This window comes from Trichechus manatus, unplaced genomic scaffold, assembly GCF_000243295.1.
Source record: "Trichechus manatus latirostris isolate Lorelei unplaced genomic scaffold, TriManLat1.0 scaffold00148, whole genome shotgun sequence".
Lineage (NCBI taxonomy): Eukaryota > Metazoa > Chordata > Mammalia > Sirenia > Trichechidae > Trichechus > Trichechus manatus.
The window spans coordinates 1,444,863-1,467,637 of NW_004444084.1; the positions used below are offsets into that span (position 1 = coordinate 1,444,863).

Consider the following 22,775-nt stretch of genomic DNA (forward strand, 5'->3'; position numbering starts at 1 on the left):
ATTAAAAAAAAAAAAAAAAAAATTAAATGAACTTTAATTAGGGGAGTGACACAGTAAAATTTGGATTTTAGAAAGATTACCCTAGTATAAATGAGGAAAACAAGCATTACGGGAATGAGATTACAGTCAGGGAGGTAAATAAGGAAGCTACTATCACAGTATTCTAGAAATGAATCAATGGAGACCTACAGGAGATTAAGAATAAGAAGTCTAACAATAGCAAACACGTCTACAGCACTTAAATGCATACGCACTCTTACACCTCACAACAACCTTCTGAGGTAGGTACAATTATTATTCCCATTTTAGACATTTAGAAATTGAGGTAGATAAAGATAAAGTGCCTTGCATTAAGAAGACACTATTATAATCCTGGATGTTTGAATTTACAATCTTAATATATTTTTATATGAACTATTAAATGATGGCCACATTTATAAATTCTCTTCCCTTCTCCATTTAATAATTAATTATCTATTACATACACCACTACTATGCCACTAACAAAATGATATGCTTTTCTTCAAATATGAGTGTGATACCAGTAATCCATTTTCTGCACAACTGTTGAAATTAAATTAAGCAATACATTGGATTTTCGATTTTGAAAACGTCAGAGGAATTTTCATTCGATTCAAGCTTATTATAGTGCCTAAACAAGGAGATAGCACTAAAACTGCTATTTAAAAAACTAGAAGCTACACTGGGCTTTTTAGTGTCTGGAAAAAAGATTCAGTTCACAATTAAAAAAATAAAGGATAAAGAAAAAAAGGAAAAATAAAAACAGTGTATTCACTGGAATTTCTTTTACACAATTAACAATAGGAACAGTTGACAAATTATCACTAACTCCTACACTAGCCAAGATTTACAACTTTGTACAATTAACTAACTAAAACTGCCTTAACAAACATATACATAAATTGAGAATTGTATTTCAGAAGAATAAAGACAGACTTCATGGTAAATAATTTAGTAACAGACCCCTTACCATTACACTTGAGAGGAAGTACAACACAGAAGATCAGTAGTTTGTGATAAAAGTTAAAAACGAATTCCAATTTAATCTTACTAAGACCTTTGTTTAGCTCCATGGATGAGTCATACATATTCTGCAGCTTTCAGGTTTCTTACCAGTACAGAGAAAGGACTTATAAAATGGCACCTGAGAAAACTAAGGACTTTCAGATCCAAGAGACTTATTTAATTGAGTAATTCCCTTCTTAAATATGAATCTCATTTTATGAATCTTTTCACTTTATATTTTCCCTTCTCAAAGATGATCTTATATTGCTTCCTCAGAATACATAACCTCGGTTTTTCAATTAAAAAAAATTACCCAATACTTGTTAAGAGGTTACACTAAGCTATAAAAAGTTGGCGAAAAAAAGAAGAAACCAGTTTCCTTCTGTTGAGTTCTTGCCGTGACAGCACTGTGTGCTAGATTATTTTTGGTTGTTATCCATATTGAGCTCATTGAATACAGAGACGAGGTACTATTCATTTTTCCTATCTATGGGGCCTGGCACGGTGTAGACAGCCCATGGCAGATGGCCAATAAATGTTTGCTGAATGTTTTTTTATCATATCATACAATTGCAAGCTTCCTTTTATCCAAGCTCTCTCTCTCCCAGTCTTTGTATATTCTGTAAAAAATAACGAGAGCTAAAAATACGGCGCTCATACATTCCAACTTGCCTACTGACGCATGCTGGTTCAGTGTTCATGCATAACTCTGTTTCTCTCTCAAAACTAATCTGGTTTGGATTACAAATTAGATGGTCATCCTAGTTATAGATTAAAAAAAAAAAGGCCATATTCATGGAATGATTTGAAACTAAGTGATTACTTTAGGGATTGAATCCTGACTTCATTAGCACCAAAGTTTAACTAAATTAACTCAGAATTAATAAAAAAACTGAGGATTCAAGTGAAGAAATGAGCATACTGGGTAACAGCCAAAAGATACAGCTGTTGTGATGAATAATATTGTGCACTGAAAAAATAAAGGTTCCTTGAGAAAAAAGGATCTGCTGATTGAAAATGACTATTGGTGGAGACTTGATAAATTCTATTCAAAATGTGTACACTTTAAAACAGGCATTTATTTAGTATTTGTCTTTCAAGATAAGTAACAGATTTGTACCAAAGCCAGCACAGTATACACGTATACCTGAATGCATTAAAAACATTTATAATGCTTAGCCTTGGGGAAGATGAAGGTAAGTTTATCATCAAATATGCTCAGGAAGTGAAATGATATTCTTTTAGGTTCCTTGAGATTTTAAGAATCTATAGATTTTACACATCGATTTCTATGACACATCATATTTAGGTGAATAGCATTTCGGTACACTTGTATGGATATATGCACATATGTAGACACGTTGTTACTGAGGTTAAAATAACTCGTATCAGCATCTTATCAGAGATTTTTAACTGAGCTCACATCAAAAGTCGAGTTACATGGGTACTAGGAGTTTGCATTAAAATGTGATCTATAAACATTATAAAGCTAATAATACTAAGTTTTGATTTCTATAATTTGCCACGCTAATCATGTTTAATGAACCATAACAATAAAACAAAATTAACATATTTATAAATTTGTGTATAAATTTTGTTATTTAAGCTAGAAATAACTACTAACGCAAAAGGGCATAATAATCTTTCAGCAGTAACTGTTCATCTTATCATGGTATAAGTGGTTAATTAATATAAATTAGAACATCATGAAACAATTACTGTGTCAGTCTCAACAATAATTTCTGGGCATTTAATGCAACTAATCATTCGACTGCTTCAGATGGAACGAAAAAACTTGGGTTCAGCCTATTATTTTGCTATACTTTTGATATCAAATTATAACAAATAGTTGCTGCTCAGTTGACTCAAATCAAGGTGCTATCAAATTAACAAGCTCTTAACTGAAATACAAAATAGATAAAACAATCTATTATCATAGACTTGGAGTGTTTATGTGCATGTGTGTTTAACAATCTTGTATATATATTCTTCCAAACTACATTAAAAGTTTTTAAATAACTCCTAAATTAACTATAACACATTCACTTTAGGCTCTAAATAGTATTTAAACTTTTGTAGTATGAAATCAAAATATAACGAAAAATTACTGACAGTATTTTCATCCTCAAAATCTGACTGGCCTAGCCCCATTACCTGATTTCCAGGCAACCAATGATCTTCTATTAAATTTTCTAGAATTATATATTAATTAAATCTGACATTACTGTTTTTACCTTCCTTATTTTACTATACATAATTATTTTGAGATTCATCCAGTGATGTGATGAAACCAGCTCCTAAAGGCCTGTGACAGCCGATTTGTAAAACTGTATGAATTATGCAAGTCAGTTATTATGTAAACAAATTACAATAATTTACAATTAATAATTTTTATTTAAAGTTAATAAATATTCAAACCTCATCACTTCCTAATTATTTTACAGCTTTTATTATTATCTATGAGTTTAAGATTATTTATGTCTATTATAGCTGTTTGATGGGACTACTATATTAATGGTGTGCTACCAGGCACCTCTTCCCAACTCTGCCTTCAGTGACTTTATGTTAATAATTGAAATAGGCCATGATAGAAGTACTTACAATACAGAAATCAACAAATGCTACAGACTTCAATTATCTGATGGATCTAAAAAGAGCTGCTGATTTTCAGTTTGTCAGCTTTTTTCTTGTAGTGAAAAGGGAAGTGATGACTTCCAAGCTCTTTAGTCAGACTAGAAACTGTTAAGTCCCCTACATTTTACTCTAGAAGTTTTCGTGGCACAAACAGTTAACATGCTCAGGTGCTAGCCAAAAGGTTGGAGGCTACTGATACCAAAACCAGGCAAAGACACTGCAAAAAAAGAGAAGTCTACAGACCAGTATCTCTCATGAATATAGATGCAAAAATTCTCAACAAAATTCTAGCCAGTAGAATTCAGCATCATATAAAAAAAAAACAATGCACCACGACCAAGTGGGATTCATACCAGGTGTCATGGATTGAATTACGTACCCCCAAAAATGTGTGCATCAATGTGGCTGGGCCATAATTCCAGGTATTGTGTGATTTCCCCATGTGCTGTAAATCCTGCTTCTATGATGTTAATGAGGGAGGATGGGCGGCAGTTGTGTTAGGGAGGCAGGACTCAATCTACAAGATTGGATCGTGTCTGGAGGCAATCTCTTGAGATATAAAAGAGAGAAGCAAGCAGAAAGACAAGGAGACCTCATACCACCAAGAAAGCAGCGCCAGGAGCAGAGCATGTCCTTTGGACCCGGGATCCCTGCGTGGAGAAGCTCCTAGTCCGGGGGAAGATTGATGAGAAGCCCGACCGAGAGAGAAAGGCTTCCCTGGAGCTGATGCCCTGAATTTGGACTTTTAGCCTACTTTACTGTGAGGAAATAAATTTCTCTTTGTTAAAGCCGTCCACTTGTGGTATTTCTGTTATAGCAGCACTAGATGACTAGGACAGAATTTGGTACCAAGAGAGTGGGGTGCTGCTCTAACAGATACCTAAAATGTGGAAGCGGTTTTGAAACTGTGAATGGATAGAGGAAAGGCAGCAGCAGAGGACCAGCAGCAGCAGCACCAGCAGACCAGCGCGAGATGGCACTGGAGCCGACCCACACACAGAGTGAGAGAGCTGAGTGCCTGTGTGCAGGAGACTTCCTGGTGGAGTGGGGTGCTTCCAGGCTCTTATTGGTGGAGCTAGGTTTGCCAACCCATGGAGTGAGGGAGCTCAAGCGAGCTGAGTGCCTGTGCGTAGGAGGCTTCCTGGCAGAGTGGGATGCCTCTGGGCACTTATCAGTGGAGCTACAGAGCTTTGGAATACTTGCCCCAGCAGGGCAGATGTGGGTGTGAGACCTGAGGAACCAAGAGGCCAAGAAACCAGGAAGCAGAAGCTGAAGAGACAAGGAACACAAGAAGCCAAGCTGCCTCAGTCTCAAAAGGTATAGCCACGACCTCTGGGGTTTCAAAGGGTGGAGCCATGGCCTCTGGTGTTTCTAAGGGTGGAGTCACCACTCAGATGGACTAGGAGAATGGGGCCGCCTAAAGCTGAGGGAGCAGAATTGCTGTCCCAGTAGGCCTGGAAGGCAGAGCTGAAGCCAGGGCCGAGGGATCTCCACTCTGAATCTGGAGAGTGTGGCCTATAGTCTGGAGGGATGGGCTATTGTGTAAACTGTCTCAGAGAACAGAGGATTATTTGCAAAGTCTTGAGGGCTAATGTAATGTGTTCTGTTGACTTGCTTGGTGCCTGTTATCCCTTGTTTTCCTCCAGTTTCTCCCATTTGTAATGGAAATGTCTAGCTTGTGCCTGTTCTGCCATTGTACCTTTGGAAGCAGATAACTTGTATTCTAGATTTCACAAATAAAGAGGAATTTTTGGATTTTGGACGTGGAGTTGACTTTTGCTATGATAAGATGGGATGAATACGTTTTGCATGTTGCAAGGATGTGATTTTTTGTGGGCCAAAGGGTGGAATATCATGGATTGAATTATTTCTCCCAAAAAATGTGTGTATCAGTTTGGCTGGGCCGTGATTCTCAGCATTGTGTGATTTTTCCCATGTGTTGTAAATCCTGCCTCTATGATGTTAATGAGGGAGTATGGGCGGCAGTTATGTTAGTGAGGCAGGACTCAATCTACAAGATTGGATCGTGTCTGGAGGCAATCTCTTGAGATATAAAAGAGAGAAGCAAGCAGAAAGACAAGGAGACCTCATACCACCAAGAAAGCAGTGCTGATACCACCGAGAAAGCAGCACCAGGAGCAGTGTGTGTCCTTTGGACCTGAGGTCCCTGCATGGAGAAGCTCCTAGTCCGGGGGAAGACTGATGAGAAGGCTGACGGAGAGCAAAAGCCTTCCCCTGGAGCTGATGCCCTGAATTTGAAACTGTGAATGGATAGAGGAGCGGCCTACTTTACTGTGAGGAAATAAATTTCTCTTCATTAAAGCCATCCACTTGTGGTATTTCTGTCAGAGCAGCCCTAGATGCCTAGGACACCAGGTATGCACGGATGGTTCAACATTAGAAAATCAATCAATGTAATCCACCACATAAATAAAAGAATCACATGATCATCTCAATTGATGCAGAAAAGGCATTCAATAAAGTCCAACACCTATTCCTAATAAAAAGTCAATAAAATAGAAATAGAATGGAAATTCCTTAACATAATAAAGGGCATCTATACCAAACCAACAGCTAACATCATTTGCAACAGAGAGAGGCTGAAAACATTCCCCCTAAGAACAGGAAAAGACAAGGATGCCCTTTATCACCACTCCAATTTAACACTGTGCTAGAAATGTTAGCTAGAGCAATAAGGCAAGAAAAACAAAAAAAGGACATCCAAATTGGTAAGGAAGAATTAAAACTATTCCTGTTTGTGGATGATGTGATACTAATCATAGAGAACCCTAAAGACTCCATAAGAAAACCACTGGAACTAATAGAAAGATTCTATTACAGTAGTAGGATACAAGATAAACATAAAAAAATCATTTGGATTCCTATATGCCAATAAAGGAAACCATAAAAAAGAAATCAGAAAAGCAATACTATTTATAATAGCACCCCCCCCCCCAAAAAAAAATACTTAGGAAGAAATCTAACCAGTGACGCAAAACACCTACACAAAGAAAACTACAAAACACTACTACAAGAAACTGAAAGAGACCTACAAAAATGGAAAAACATACCATGCTCATGGATAGGAAGACTCAACACTGTGAAAAATGTCAATTCTACTTAAAGCAATCTACAAATACAATGCAATCCCAATCCAAATACCAACAACATTCTTCAAAGAGATGGAAAAATTAATTATTAACTTTACATGGGAAGGAGAGAGGCCACGGATAAGTAAAGCATTATTAAAGAACAAGAACAGAGTAGGAGGACTCATACTATCTGACCTCAGAACCTACTGTACAGCTACGGTAGTCAAAACAGCCTGGTACTTTGGTGAATGGCATCTGGGGTCTTAAAAGCTTGTGAGCAGCCATCTAAGATACATCCATAGGTCCCATCCCACATGGAACAAAGGAGAATGAAGAAAACCAAACACACAAGAAAAACACTAGCCCAAAGGACTAAAGGGCCAAATGAACCAGAGACTCCACCAACCTGAGACCAGAAGAACTAGATGGTGCCCGGCTACCATTAGTGACCACCCTGTCAGGGAACACAACTGAGAGTCCTAAATAGAGCAGGTGGAAGATGTAAAACAGACCTCAAATTCATGTAAATGAGACCAGACTTAATGGTCTGAAAGAGACTGCAGGAACCCCCGAAACCTCTGCCCCAGGCACACTATTAATCCAGAACTGGAACCATTCCCAAAGCCCACTCTTCAGACAAATATTAGACAGGACTACAAACCAAAAAATAGTACATGTGAGGATTGTGCTTCTTAGCTCAATCAGATATACAAGACCAAATGGGCAGCTCACGTCCAAAAGCACGATAAGAAGGCAGGAAGGAACAGGAACTGGTGGAATGGACACAGGGAACCCTAGCTGGAAAGTGGGAGTGTGCTGTCATATTGTGGGGATTGCAATTAATATCACAAAGTAATATGTGTATAAATTTTTGAATGAGAAATTAACTTGAGCTATAAACTTTTGACTAAAGCACAATAAAAAGAAAGATTTAAAAGAAAAAAAATAGGCAAAGGATATGAACAGATGCTTCATCAAAGAAGACATTCAGGCAGCTAACAGACACACGAGGAAATGCTCATGATCATTAGTCATCAAAAAAAAAAAAAAAAATCCATTGCCATTGAGTCAATTCTGACTCATAATGTATCTATAGGACAGAGGAGAACTGCCCCATATGGTTTCCAAGAAGCAGCTGGTGGATTCAAACTGCCAAACTTTTGGTTAGCAGCTGAACACTTAACAACTGTACCAACAGGGCTCCTGACATGAACATTAAAAAAAAAAAAAAATTGTCATCGAGTCAGTTCTGACACATAGTAACCCTATGGACCAGAGTAGAACCACCCCACAGGTTTTCTAAGGAGCAGCTTGGTGGATTCAAACCGCTGACCCTTCTGGTTAGCAGCCAAGCTCTTAACCATTGCACCACTAAAATGCAAATCAAAACTATACTGAGATACCATCTCACCCCCACAATACTGACATTAATCCAAAAAACATAAAATAACAAATGTTGGAGAGGTCGCGGGGAGATTGGAACACTTTGGCACTGCTGTTGGGAATATAAAATGGTACAACTACTATGGAAAACGACATGGTTCCTCCCTAAAAAACTAGAAATAGACATACCATACGATCCAGCAATCCCACTACTGGGAATATATCCTAAAGAAATAAGAGCCCTCACATGAATAGACATATGCACACCCATGTTCACTGCAGCATTGTTCACAATAGCAAAAAGATGGAAACAACCTAAGCGCCCATCAACAGATGAATGGATAAACAAACTATGGTACATACACACAATGGAATACTACACAATGAGAAAGAACAATGATTAATCTTGGAAATATCTCACAACATGGATGAATCTGGGGGGCATTATGCTGAGTGAAATAAGTCAATCACAAAAGCACAAATACTGTATGAGACCTCTATTATAAAAACTCATGAAAAGGTTTACACACAGAAAGAAACGATCTTTGATGGTTACGAGGGAGGGGAGGTGTGCAGGGGAAAAACACTAACTAGATAGCAGATAAGTGGTGACTTTGGTGAAGGGTAAGACAGTACATAATACTGGAGAAGTCAGCACACCTTGACCAGGGAAAGTTCACAGAAGCTTCACAGACACATCCAAATGCTCTGAGAGAGCAAACTACTAGGCTGAGGGCTGGGGACCATGGTCTCAATGGACATACAGCTCAACTGGCATAAAATAATCTATAAAGAAAATGTTCCACATCTGAGTGCAGTGAGTAGCATCTGGGGTCTTAAGAGCTTGCTAGCAGCCATCTAAGATACATCTACTGGTCCCATCCCGGCTGGAGCAAAGGAGAATGAAGAAAACCAAAGACACAAGGGAAAGATTAGTCCAAATGACTAACGGACCACAACTACCAAAACCTTCACCTGAATGAGCTCAGAACAACTAGATGGTGCCCACTTGCCACCACTGACTGCTCTGGCAGAGATCACAATAGAAGGTCCTGGACAGACTGGGAGAAAAATGTAGAACAAAATTCAAACTCACAAAAAAAGAAAAGACTTACTGGTCTGACAGAAACATGAGAAACCCTGAGAATATGGCCCCCAGACACCCTTTTTACTCAATACTGAAGTCACCCCTGAAGTTCACCCTTCAGCCAAAGATTAGATAAGCCTATAAAACAAACAATAACACACGTAGTTCAACCATGTATACGAGACTAAATGGGCACACCAGCCCAAAAGCAAAGACAAGAATGTAGGATGGGACATGAAAACTGGACAAATGGAAACAGGGAACCCAAGGTCCAGAAGGGGAGAGTGTTGACACATTGCAGGGTTGGCAACCAAAGTCACAAAACAATTTGTGTATTAATTGTTTAATGAGAAACTAATTTGCTCTGTAAACTGTCATCTAATGCACAATTAAAAAAAAAAAAAGGATTGGAGGTTAGAGATCATCTAGAGGTGCCTCAGAAGAAAGGCCTGGCAATCTACTTATGAAAAATCAGCCATTGAAAACTGAATGAAGCACAGTTCTACTCTGACATACATGTAGTCACCATGAGTCGGAATCAGTTCAATGGCAACTGGTACTGGTACTTGCATGGTCAATTTGGGGACAATTTTTTAATATGTTTGGAGATACAAGTGTAGGTTGTTTTTTATTTTTTTTCTTTTGGTGTTTGGCTATCCAATTGTTACAGTATTGTTTGTTATAGAAATTCTTCTTTCTCTATTTAATTGCCTCATCATCTTTGGCAAAAATCACTTGATCATATATATGTGTGGATCTATTTCTATACTGTTAATTTTGTTCCACTGACCTATTATCTCTAACACTATGTCAATAATACACGGTTTTGACTGAAATATCTTTATGAGTCTTGAAATATGAAGAGTAAGACCTTCCACTTTAGTTTTCTTTTTAAAAAATTTTTAGGCTATACTAGGTCTTTTGCATTTTTATAACACACTAGAATTGACTTGTCGATCACTACAAAAAAATCCTGCAGGGGTTTTGATTGGGATTGTGTTGAATCTACAGATCAATTTAGAAAGGACTGACATCTTAACACTGAGTGTCCTGATCTATGAACATGGTACAGCTTTCTGTGCACCTTTTCATTTATTTGGGTTCTTTAATTTCACTCATCAGTGTTTTGGTGTTTTCAGTGTACAAAGGTTTTACACATCTTTTGTCAAATTTATCCCTAGATATTTCACTCTTTGATGTTTTTGCAAACGATTTTTTTTTAACTTCAATTTCCAATAGTTGGTTTCTGGAATATAGAAATACAATTAATTTTTTAAATGTATTTACCTCATATCGTTCAACCTTGCTGAACTCAAACCCTCTTATTAGTTCTATAGCTTTTTTGTAGATTCCATAAGACTTTGTATATAAATGATCATATTCTCTACAAATAAAGACAGGATTTCTTCTTCCTTTGAACCTGTATGTCTTTTGTTTATTTTTCTTGACTTGCTAAGACCTTCAATACAATGCTGAATAGAAATGGCAAAAGTGGACATAATGCCCATGTCTGATCTAGGTAAAGGCATTAAGTCTTTTACTATTAAGTATGTTAGCTGTAGCTTTTTCTGTAGATGCTTTTTATTTGTTTAAGCAGGTTCACTTCTAATCCTATTCTGTTAAAAGTTTTTATCATGATTGGATATTGACTTTGCCTAACGGTTCTTCCGTGTCTATTGAGACAACCATATGATTTTTGTTTATTAATCTATTAAAAGGGTAAAAACCATTGTTTATTTTTTGTATTTGTTGAGCATACAGCAGAACATATGCCAATTCAATTTCTACACGTACACTAAGTGACACTGATTACACTCTTCAAATTGTGCAATCATTCTCATCCTCCATTTCTGAATTGTTCCTGCCCCATTAACATAAACTCACTGTCCCCTAAGTTTCCTATGTAATCTTTCTAGTTGCTGTTGTCAGTTTGATCCCATACAGACAGTTCTTAAAAGAGCACAAAGCTCAAGGCAGACATTCCTTTACTAGTTAAGCTAAACTACTGTCATTGATTGGTTTTTGAATGTTAACCCAAACTTGTATTCTAGGAATAAATCTTACTTGGTCATGATGCATTATCGATTTTATATTTTGCTGGACTCAATTTGCTAATACCTTGTTAAGTATAGCATCTTTATCCATCATGAAAACTGACCTGTAGTTTTGTTTTACTATAATGTCTTTGTTACGTTTTGGTTTCAGGCAATGCTGGACTCACTGAAAATGTCAGCAAGTATCTACCTCTTCTATTTACTGGGAAGAGTTAATATAGAGTTGGTATTATATCTTCTTTAAATGTGTGTTAGAATTCACTAGTGTATTCTAGGAGCTCCTTCTATGGAAAAGTTTTAAACAATAAATCCAATTTCTTTAATAAATATAGGCCTCTTAGGTTATCTGTTTCTTCTTGAGTGAACGTTGGTAGTTTGTGTCTATAAGAAATCAGTACATTTTATCTATATTGTTGAATTTATGAGCATAATGTTTTTAATAATATTCTCTTATTACCCTTTTAATACCTGTGGAAGATGTAGCAATATCCCCTTTCTTATTGCTGATTTAGGTAATTTCTGACTTTCTATTTCCTAATATGTCTTTCAGATTAGCTGAGTAAAGCTTATGTTTCTATTATGTCCTATATTGGCTCATTATTATTATTTTATTTTTTCATTGGTTGCTTTAGGGTTTATACTACATACTTTAACTTATAACAGCCTACCCTTAAGTAATACTAATACAACTTTATGTATAATATAAAAAACTTACAACATTGTATTCCCATATTCATTTGCTAAATGAATGAAAAAGGACAAGAAGAAGAACAAGTTCTGGAGTAAAAACTTCTGCTAAACATGTTGAAGAGAGAAAGTATATTCTATTATCTTGGCATGATGACAGTACTTAGGGATACTGAAAGAGAATTCCAAGAGACAAGAGATTCTGGGTATATGTAGACCCCTTTACATAGATCAATAAAAAAGATCAATAAAAATTAATTTCCATTTATAAGAGAACAAATAATCCTAGAAGTTGGTCTATATGAAGAAGAACACACCATCAGGATTGGAGGAAGACTCATTAACAACCTGCGATATGCAAATGACACAATCTTGCTTGCTGAAACGGAAGAGGACTTGAAGCACTTATGGATGAAGACCAAAGACTACAGCCTTCGGTATGGATTACGCCACAACATAAAGAAAACAAAAATCCTCACAATTGGATCAGCAGGTAACATCATGATAAACAGAGAAAATATTGACGTTGTCAAGGATTGCATTTACTTGAATTCATAAACAACACTCATAGAAGCAGTAGTCAAGAAATCAAACGATGTATTGCATTGGGCAAATCTGCTGAAAAAGACCTCCTTAAAGTGTTGAAAAAGCAAAGATGTCACTTTGAGGACTAAGATGGGCCTGACCAAAGCCATGGTGTTTTCAATCACCTCATATGCATGCAAAAGCTGGACAATGAATAAAGAAGACTGAAGAAGAACTGACTCATTTGAATTATGGCAAATTATTAGCAAAGAATATTGAATATACCATAGACTGCCAGAAGAACAAACAAATTTGTCTTGGAAGAAATACAGCCAGAATACTCCTTAGAAGCAAAGATGGTAAGACTTTGTCTCACATACTCTGGACATGTTATCAGGAAGGACAAATCCCTGCAGGACATCACGCTTGGTAAAGTGTAGGGTCAGTGAAAAGAAGGACGACCCTCAACAAGATGGACTGACACAGTGACTTCAACAAAGCGCTCACAGCAACAATTGTAAGGATGGCGCAGGACCGCACAGTGTTTTGTTCTGTTGTACCTAGGGTCACTACGAGTTGGAATTGACTCAACAGCACCTACAACAACAACAACATGTGTATATAATCAAATTTTGATTATAAATGAAGCAACAGATGAGATAAAGGGAGGAGTTCTGCCCCAGTATTTGATAAGCCTTTGGAGATGAGTATGGGGAGTTCCATGCACACAAAGTTTATAAATGTCTTTTAAAGCAAAGTCTACTATTCAGCTGCCTGATCACATTAGCACAATATTCAATGAGAGATAATGTGGAAAGAACTATAACCTAGGAAGGACAGCATCAGAATTGCAGGGTGGGCTTTGATACTTTATCAGGATAGTAACTCCTTTCAGCTTTAGTTTTCTAAGAAAAACAAGGATAGATGAGAGTAGCAAATTGGATAATGGCTACAAAACGACTCTATAACAGGTAAAGCATTATGTAAATATAACCTATTACTTTATTCTAATGGAAAAATGCAAATTATTCAACACTAATGATTATCATTTGGCAAAATAATTCCGGGTATGATTTTTCTAAGCACTCATTTGCATGCAGGGGGATACATTTTAAAAAGGAGGGGCCTTTAAGAAAAGCTGGATCCCCAACCACCTAGAATGAACATTTTTTTCCCCTAAAGCCTTGAAGATCAATGGTGAGGTGGTTGTGGATGCTGACAAAATAGAATGGAGATCAGCAGAGAGGTGATGTGGCAGGTGGTACTGTCCTTTCTGATGGGAATTCTGACTACAAAAACAGTGGTTCCTGAACTTTAACATGCATCAGAACCACCTCATGGACTCGAAAAAACACATATTGTGGGTAATACACCTAGAGATCCTAGTTCCATAGGTCTGGGATGGTGTCCAAAAATTCGTACTTCTGACAAGTGTTCTGATGATGCTGATGCTATTCATCTGGAAACCATACTTTGAAAAGCACTGCTATAAAGAAAAGCTATAGCAGAGAGAGGAGTTAAGGGAAAAACTGGTCTAGCAGAGAAGATCTTAATACTTAGACATCCTAAAATTATATAATAACCTTTTTTTGCGTATACATATGTGCATTTAAAAGAGTGCATCACTTTCCTTCAATTTTCAAAGGTGTCAATGAGCCAAAAAAATTAAAAATCAGTTGTTTAGAAATTTATTTTGAAAGGACTTAAGATCTACCAACAATTTTGCTATATCATTGAGAGTACCTGGATTAAAAAATAAAAAAGCCATTTAACGTCACTACCCAGTATATTAGGATAATTTGAAACATACAGCCAGTATATATATTGGATTTATAAGAGGTACCATTAAAATAATTTTCTTTTAAAAAGAAATACAACCCACATTGCTTTAGTGATTATTCAGCAAGAAAGATGAAGAAATCTGATGTTTTATCTTTTCATGTTACAATTTAAATCCTATGTCCTGACATTTAAAAGAAGACTAACCACATTTTATAATATTATTTCTTAAACAAACTATAAGTATTGTGACTTTTTAGAAGACAAAAAGTTTCAGCAGATCACCAGAAACTATCAAAGAAATAAAAGAGTTACAATTCTTCCTCGGAAAATTCCTACTCCATGTCAGAAACAGTAAAGAAAATGTCAAGTACTGAAATATTTCCTAAATCACATTAAATCATATCACATAATACAGAACATATCACATTCAAATGTAATAAAAAATTAAATTTTTATTCTGAAATAAATGGAATAGTACTGAATTCTCAATCTTTGTTAAAATCCACTAGAAAGTACATGTCAGAAAGTATTGTATTGATATTGTCTTAGTGAAGAAGCCCTAGTGGTGCAGTGGTTAAGCGCTTGACTGCCAACCTAAAGGTCGGTGGTTCAAACTCACCAGCTGCTCCATGGGAGAAATATTTGGCAGTCTGCTTCTATAGAGATTACAGTCTTTGAAACTCTATGGGGCAGTTCTACTCTGTCCTACTAGAGGGTCGCTATGAATCAGCATCAACTCCACAGCAATGGGTTTTATGTGTTAGTGAAAGGCAGCCTAATTTCATTTGAGTTTCACCCGATACTCTGAACTATTTCCAAAGACACTGTGATATAATTTAAATGTGCTTTGTGAAACACATTTTTCATTCTTTGAGAAAATTTTAACAGAAACACATATTCATTTTCATGCAAATTATAAAATACTTCAAAGGTAGTCATATTTTCAGAGGCTTTATTTCTTAATTCAAAAGGTAATACAGAATACTTAATTCAATAAATTACATATTGAAATTGGCTGCATCTTATAAAAATACATTTTAATTAAGAAATAGGTCATCAAGTCCTATTGCTATGTCAAATAAGAAAATACTTAGCAGATCTTAATGGAGCAGGAAAGAGGAAAATATGTTATGAAGAATTAAAAATCTGTAACCCCTTTCTATAACACCATTCTTTTTGGTCTTAATCTAGGAAATCATTCTACATACTAAAACCCCTTTAGTTCTTTGTTTTCTTTCAATATGATCAAATGTACCCACATCATACTAAAATTATATAATATGGTTTAAAATTAAGTTATTCATTTTTTTCAAATGTTTATGCCAAAGGTCATCTAGGTCATTAACAGCAGAAACAAAATAAGAAATTCAGTTTGCCTATTACCCTTCTTGTTTTTTGTTGTTAATAACAACCTAGAACCCTCTTGAACTACCCTAGTCTAGGTCCTAATCACCTCTTACCTAGATGAATAAACAGTAACCAGCATGATATTCCTACTTCTATAAACTAATTTTAAACAGTATTACACATGAGGTTGCCATGAGTCGGGGATGGACTCCACAGCAGCTAACAACTACCAGACTAATGTTCCAGAAGTTGTCCTTTTCATAATGAAATTCTCCTAAAGTAACAATAACAAAATAACTAATGTTTATAGAGTACTTGTCATATGGCAAGCGCTTTTCCCATATGATTTAATTTAATCTCACAATAATCTCGTGATTTAGGTACCATTATTATACTCATTTTACAAATGAGAAAACCAAAGTTTAGAGAGGTTTAAGTGATCTGCTCAAGGTCACACAGCTACTTAGTGGCAGAACTAGGATTCAAACAGGCAGACTAATACCAGAGGCCACATTCTTAGCCATTTTGCTATATTATTCCTACATAAAATTGTTCTTATTGCCTACACTATTTTATCCGGTTCCTTAATTTTACTATTGTTCATTCTATGCCAATCCTATTGGACTTAACCATGCTCTTCAACACAAGTCATGTTCTTATATCACTGATATTCTCCTGTTCTTAATTCAACAATATTTAGTCTATATTATACATTTGGCCCTTATACAGCATATAGTTGGATTTTGAAAGAAAAGAACTTTCAAGAGTAATTATCTTTTAATAAATAAATTTAAATCATTTACATTTATTACAGCAATCAGATCTGCCTGGGTTCAAATCCCAACTCTGCAACTATTCACTGGGTGACTCTGGTTAAGTTATTTAACACTCTTCTGCCTCAGGTTCCTCACAGTAAAATGGGAATAATATTAGTACCACCTCATAGTGTTATTGTGATGATTAAATGAGTTAATTGATATAAAATTATTAGAAAGTTCTTAGAACCTTTTTCACTGGTTTCTTCACTGTGCCAAGATTCTTTCATGAGTGAAAAAAATATATATATATCTACCTCAAATTAAAAACAAATTAGTCACAATTTGCAGTACAATACAGTGCTACAGTATTTTGATAATCACAGATGACTGAGATAGTAAACTATAGTTCAGTAAACAATACAAAAGTGAAATCATTTTTCAAGGTTGAGGAAAAGGGAACATAAGGATGTTAGAGAAGTTCTTTTTGTATATGTAAATAAGAAATGTATATCTCCTTTATATAAGTAAGATGTAGAAAGTTCAAGGAAGGCTATCATTTTTATCAGACACTGAGGACTTTTAGGTTGACTATCAGAGGTTCCTCTATATTGAAGGTAAAGAACAGGAAAAAAAGAAAACTCTTAATTCCTATAGTAAAATATTTTCCAGATACCAAGTTCTATAAGGTTTCTATTTTCCAACTAGCTAAACTGAATCTACACAAAATACTCCATATTTTTTATTTCTATCCAATATATCTGAAATACATATGCTTTACAATCATTGTAAATGGCTTAATTATTAAGCAATATAAATGTTTATCTCTTACTTGCTAAAAGCACCCTGATTTTCCATTGAGTAACCATCATCTTCTGAGTCTCAGTACATGCATTACAAATGGAGTGATTCCATCACCAGCTGCTGGTATCAGCATTTGGCTGAAAGTCTAGACAAACAGAGCTTTGCACACCCTGTTCACAGAAGTAGTATAGGAATAGGTACAAGACGTAGTCAATTGGTTTCAATCAAAGCTAATCACAAGATTTTGCTTGAGTTACCAGAAAACAGTGTTCACCTTTCTGTTGGACTTGAAGCTTAGAAGATGCTAGGTTATACCACGTATAGAGGACCTGCCCCAAAGTGAAGCCAACATAGAAGAAAGCATAGGAATTAGATAGACAGACAGATAGATAGTGCCATGGATTGAACTGTGTCCCCCAAAATATCTGTCAACTTTGCTAGACAATGATTCTCAGTATTGTGTGATTGTCCACCATTTTGTCATTTGATGTGGTTTTCCTATGTGTTGTAAATCCTGTCTCTATGACGTTGATGAGATGGATTAATGGCAGTTATGTTAATGGGGCAGGACTCAATCTACAAGATTTATGTCTTAAACCAATCTCTTTTGAGTTATAAAAGAGAGAAGCGAGCAGAAAGACAGGGGGACCGCATACCACTAAGACAGCAGTGCTAGGAGCAGAGCGCATCCTTTGGACCGAGGGTCCCTGAGCCTGAGAAACTCCTAGACCAGGGAAGATTGATGACAAGAACCTTCCCCCAGAGCCTTACCCTGGAGCTGGCACCTTGAATTTGGACTTCTAGCCTACCAGATTGTGAGAGAATAAATTTCTCTTTGTTCAAGCCATCTGCTTGCAGTATTTCTGCAATAGCTGCGCTAGATAACCAAGATGACAGACAGATTAGATAGATATACACAGACAGACAGAGAGAGAGATAGACAGACAGAGACAGATAGGTAAAAAACCAAAACCAAACCCATTGCCATCGGGTCGATTCTGACTCATAGTGACCATACAGGACAGAGTAGAAATGCCCCATAGGGATTCCAAGGAGCAGCTGGTGGATTCGACCTACTAACCTTTTGGTTAGTAGCCAAGTTCTTAAGCACTGTGCCACCAGGGCTCTAGACAGATAGACAGACCAAGAAAAGCCATTCAGGTCCTGAAAGCAATTTTAAGTCCTACATCAAGCTGACTTAATGCTAGCTACCCTTGAACTCTTCAGTTACATCAGCCGGTTAATTCCTATACGGCTTAAGCCAGTTTGACTTGTGTTTTTTGATACTATTAAGACTCCTGACAAATGTATACATGATAGAAGAATCATTTATAATAGTAAAATATAAACATATATGGTTAAATTGGCTTACCTTTTGGTTTAATAAAGCACTTGCCAATTTTTGTACTTCTGAACTCAATAATGTAGTTCCTCTGATGACTTTGCTGAGAGCGGCAAGTGACTGATGAACACTTTGTACTAAACGAATGGCATTGAATTGTTCAAGAACGATGAATGATAATACTGGAGATCCTTGTCGATCATTAGGAGGAGACACTTTGTGATGAATCAGGTTTGAATTCTAGAAGAAGAATATGTCATATCACATTTACTGAAAAGTAACACAAATTATTGATATATTAAAACACCTCAAATGTTATTTAAATGTTTTGTTGTTCTATTCTGAAGCTGTTTTGAAATTCTCTTGTGTTCTGAATGGTCAAATTTAATATACATGCAACAACACAGGAAGGGGACTCTGGAATTCACCAACATTTAAAGTGATGTGGGGGTTGGAATTGAGAGTACTGAAGAGGATACCATATTAAAAAGCAGTAGTCGATATGGTAGGAAAAAAAAAGTGGAAAAATGGCATCCCTAAGCCAAAGCAGCGAGCAGAACAGCTGTACTACCACTCTACCTCTACAAAGAGAGCAGAACAGATTGCTGCTTTGAAATTAAACGTGAATGAACATTTACTTCAATTTGAAAATTAGTTGATTGTGTAAGTAGAACACTACACTAAAGAGCTTGTGCTCAAAATCAGTGAATATTACATTTTGGTTACTTGTTGCTACATACATACTTGAACAGAGAATGTGATATATAGAATTTCTGGGGCTTCTCAAATTAATAAAAAAAATACAAGGAGTCTAATTGTTTTTAAACAGCTTATAGGGCTAAGAGGGGGAAAAATCACCTTCAGTAGTATTCTGGAAGTATCAAAGAATTATTAAGAGAAATTTGGGGAGTCCTGTTCTCTTACCTATTATCCTAATTTTATTTATATATTCTGCTTAGAATCCTAGTTTAGGATTCTTTCTCCTTGTTCTACTGGTTGTCACATTCATACAATCTATGAGAGCACTATCTCTTTTTTTCATCTATTTAGCATAATAAAGAATTTAATAATGTGATGATCTACCATGACACTGCCATTACAGATAATATATTCACTTTATTCTCCTCAGAAAATCATCATCAAATAAATTTTATTGGTATAAAATCATTTTGAAAGATAGATTTAGACTATGAGCTCAAGTTTAGGCATTTTATTCCTATTAGTGCTATGTTTAAATATTAAAGCTGCAGCAGTAATTTTTGAGACACAAATGTACAAACTTAAATAACTGATGATAAACTCAAATCGAGAGAAGAAATAAAGTCTAACTATTAACAAAAGTTAATTAAAATTCATACTCTCTACACTGAGACTGAATTAACTATCTGAACCAGAGAATGCAGTAAGTAATACTTAAAGAACACATCTCCAATCTGAATCATCTAAGTAATAAATTGAAATGAAATTTGGGTTACAGATCTTCCATGATTCTTTATATTAAAACAGCCTTTGTGGAAGTGAGTTAACATGTGGCATTTAAACATTTTTTAATCTTATACTATTCGAGATTAGCAAATAAAAATTTATTTTATTTGCAAGTAGATTTTGTGGATTTTAATCCATTCTGTTAAGTTGATGCGACAAATTTGCACTGTTACTATACAGAACAAGAACATTCAAACTTAACATCATTCAAGCAAGCATTTATTTATCTACAATCCAAACAGATAGGAAGCTAATGTACTGAACTTTTTAAAAGGCTGATTTAGAGGAGAGTAACGATAAAGAATGCCTAAAATTCATATGGAGTTCAAACAAGTACTATGGTGTAGAGATATGCACTAAGTGTAAAATACAGACTGGATTTCAAAGGCTTACTATGGACAAAGGATGTAAAGTATCACATTAATAATTTTTTTATATTGATTTCACGTTGAAATGCTAGTATTTTGGATATATCAGGTTAAATATATTATTAAAGTTAATTTAATCTGTTTCTTTGTACTTATTTAAACGTGGTTATAAGAAAATTTAAAATTACATATGTGGCTCTCATTTGTATCCCATGTTATATTCTACTGGACAATGCTAGTCTAACCAAAACCAAACAAAACCTATTGCGGTCGAGTCGATTCCTACTCACAGAGACCCTACAGGACAGAGTCGAACTGCCCCACAGGATTTCCAAAAAGCAGCTTGTGGATTCGAACAGCTGACTTTTTGGTTAGCAGCTGAGGTCTTAATCACTGTGCCACCAGGGTCCCAATGCTAGGCTAGAGGCTATCAAATAAAAATGCTATAAGTTTAGCAATAAGAAGAGAAGGAAAATTTGGCATAGAATAGGGCCTCAAGAAGTGTTTTATTAATGAACAAATGAAAAAAACGTGGAGGAAAAAAATGAAGGAGAATAAGGCAAACTGTAGTACGTAAGCTGTGATAAATTAACAAGTGAGAAAGTATAATATAAGCAAAACACAGTAAAGTATATTGTAATATACACTATAACAATCCATTTGTACAGGCTTTCACCAAATTCAAATAAAAATTAATGTAAAATAATTCTAACTGTAAACAGAAAATAGATATTTAACACATTCTAAATGGATTAAGAATACAGAAGTTTTAATACAGTAGTAACATATTGGATTTTGTGTTACATAATCTTAAAATTCAAAAAATACTAAAATTAATTATTACTTATAATTAAAATACAGCTAAAATCAGCGTATGAGTAAGTTACAACACTATAAAGTAGGATTTTTGGTGGCAGCCATATCTTTAGTCCATTGCTTATTAAAAGATACAACTGACTGAATCATGTGTACTTTTTAAGGATGGCTTTGACATTTTAAAGCTTATCTTGCATCAAAAAGTTAAGTTTATTCAGAGAAAATCATTATACGACCATAGACGTGCTGGCAGGAAAAGGTTATGGATATTTTTGAAACTTAACTACTAGACAAAGAAAATCTTTTTAGCAAGAGAAACTAGTCTAATTTGGTGCTATTCAGATGTGAAACCAAGATTGTTGTTCTTAAGTGACATACAGACTGGTTGCCATGAGTAGGAATCAACTCATTAAAATTAACAACAATAACAACCAACATTTCCTAAGTGGGTTATTATTTTAGACTTAAGTATAAGGATGAGGCATGGAATAGTGTTCTCTTTTTTTCTGTTTGTTTTTAACAGTTAGAGCTTTTAAAAATTGGTTCTGTCTCAGAATTTTTGTCACCAAGGGATATTCAAGCAATGGCTAGACTAGCAGTCAGAAGTGTTTTCTGTAAAGATCCAGACAATAAATATATTAGGCTTTGTAGGCCATAAGGACCCTGCCACACCTACTCTACTCTGCTCTTGCAGCACAAAAACAGCCACAGACAATATATAAACAAATGGACATGGCTGGAGTTCAATAAACTTGTATTTACAAAAACTGGAGCAGGCAGGATTTGGCAGATAAGCCGTATGTAGACTGCCAACCTCTCGGCTGGACCACCCAAGGTGTTATGAAACTTCATATTCTGGTCTAGACAAGATCAGAATCCTTTCCAAATCTGCAATGAAATGAAGTTAATGAGACGTAAAATGTAGTTTCTGTGCGTACATTTACCCATGGCTTATAAAACAGTAATCAATAAGTGGACAGAGATGCTGTTTTTTTCCCCCAATCATATTAGCATCTTTGTCTAAGATATATTTTCTATGATGAGGAAGATTAAGATATTAAATGACCCAACACACAGTTATTTCAAAAGCCAAAAGAAAATTATAAATAAAAACAAGGAGAGGCCCTCTAAGGCTTATGTATACATACACATACACACGTATGTTGTTGTTGTTGTGTGCTGTTGAGTTGATTCTGACTCATAGTGACTCTAACTGACAGAGTAGAACTGCCCCCATAGGGTTTCCTAGGCTGTAATCTTATGGCAGCAGATCACCAGATCTTTTCTCCCGCATACACACAAGTATCTATCCATCCATCCATCCATCTATCTAAATAACTGGGTCCTGGTGACATCTTTTTAAATTCCTGGTAATAATCTGTGACTGAAACCAGTTCAACATCTTTTCAGTTATATGAGCCATAAATTGCTCTTTTTACCTACACTAGTGTAAGTTGGGTTTTTCATCATTTGCATTCAAAAGAGTCCTAATTGATCGATGCAAGTTCTGTCCCAAGCACTCCCTATCAAAATGATTAAAAGTTTGACATAAATTATGTTTATCTAGAAGTAAACATCTGACAAGATT

General features: G+C 35.6%; 1 protein-coding gene across 2 annotated transcripts in view; it reads right to left on the reverse strand.

The window, feature by feature from the left end:
• Positions 1-22,775, reverse strand: part of DYNC2H1 (dynein cytoplasmic 2 heavy chain 1) — a 376,170-nt gene that overhangs the window by 78,599 nt on the left and 274,796 nt on the right. For both annotated transcript variants that reach the window (XM_004385852.2, XM_004385853.2), the window contains one exon: positions 18,549-18,758. In XM_004385852.2, the coding sequence (XP_004385909.1) occupies positions 18,549-18,758 (210 nt within the window). The remainder of the gene's footprint in view (positions 1-18,548; positions 18,759-22,775) is intronic.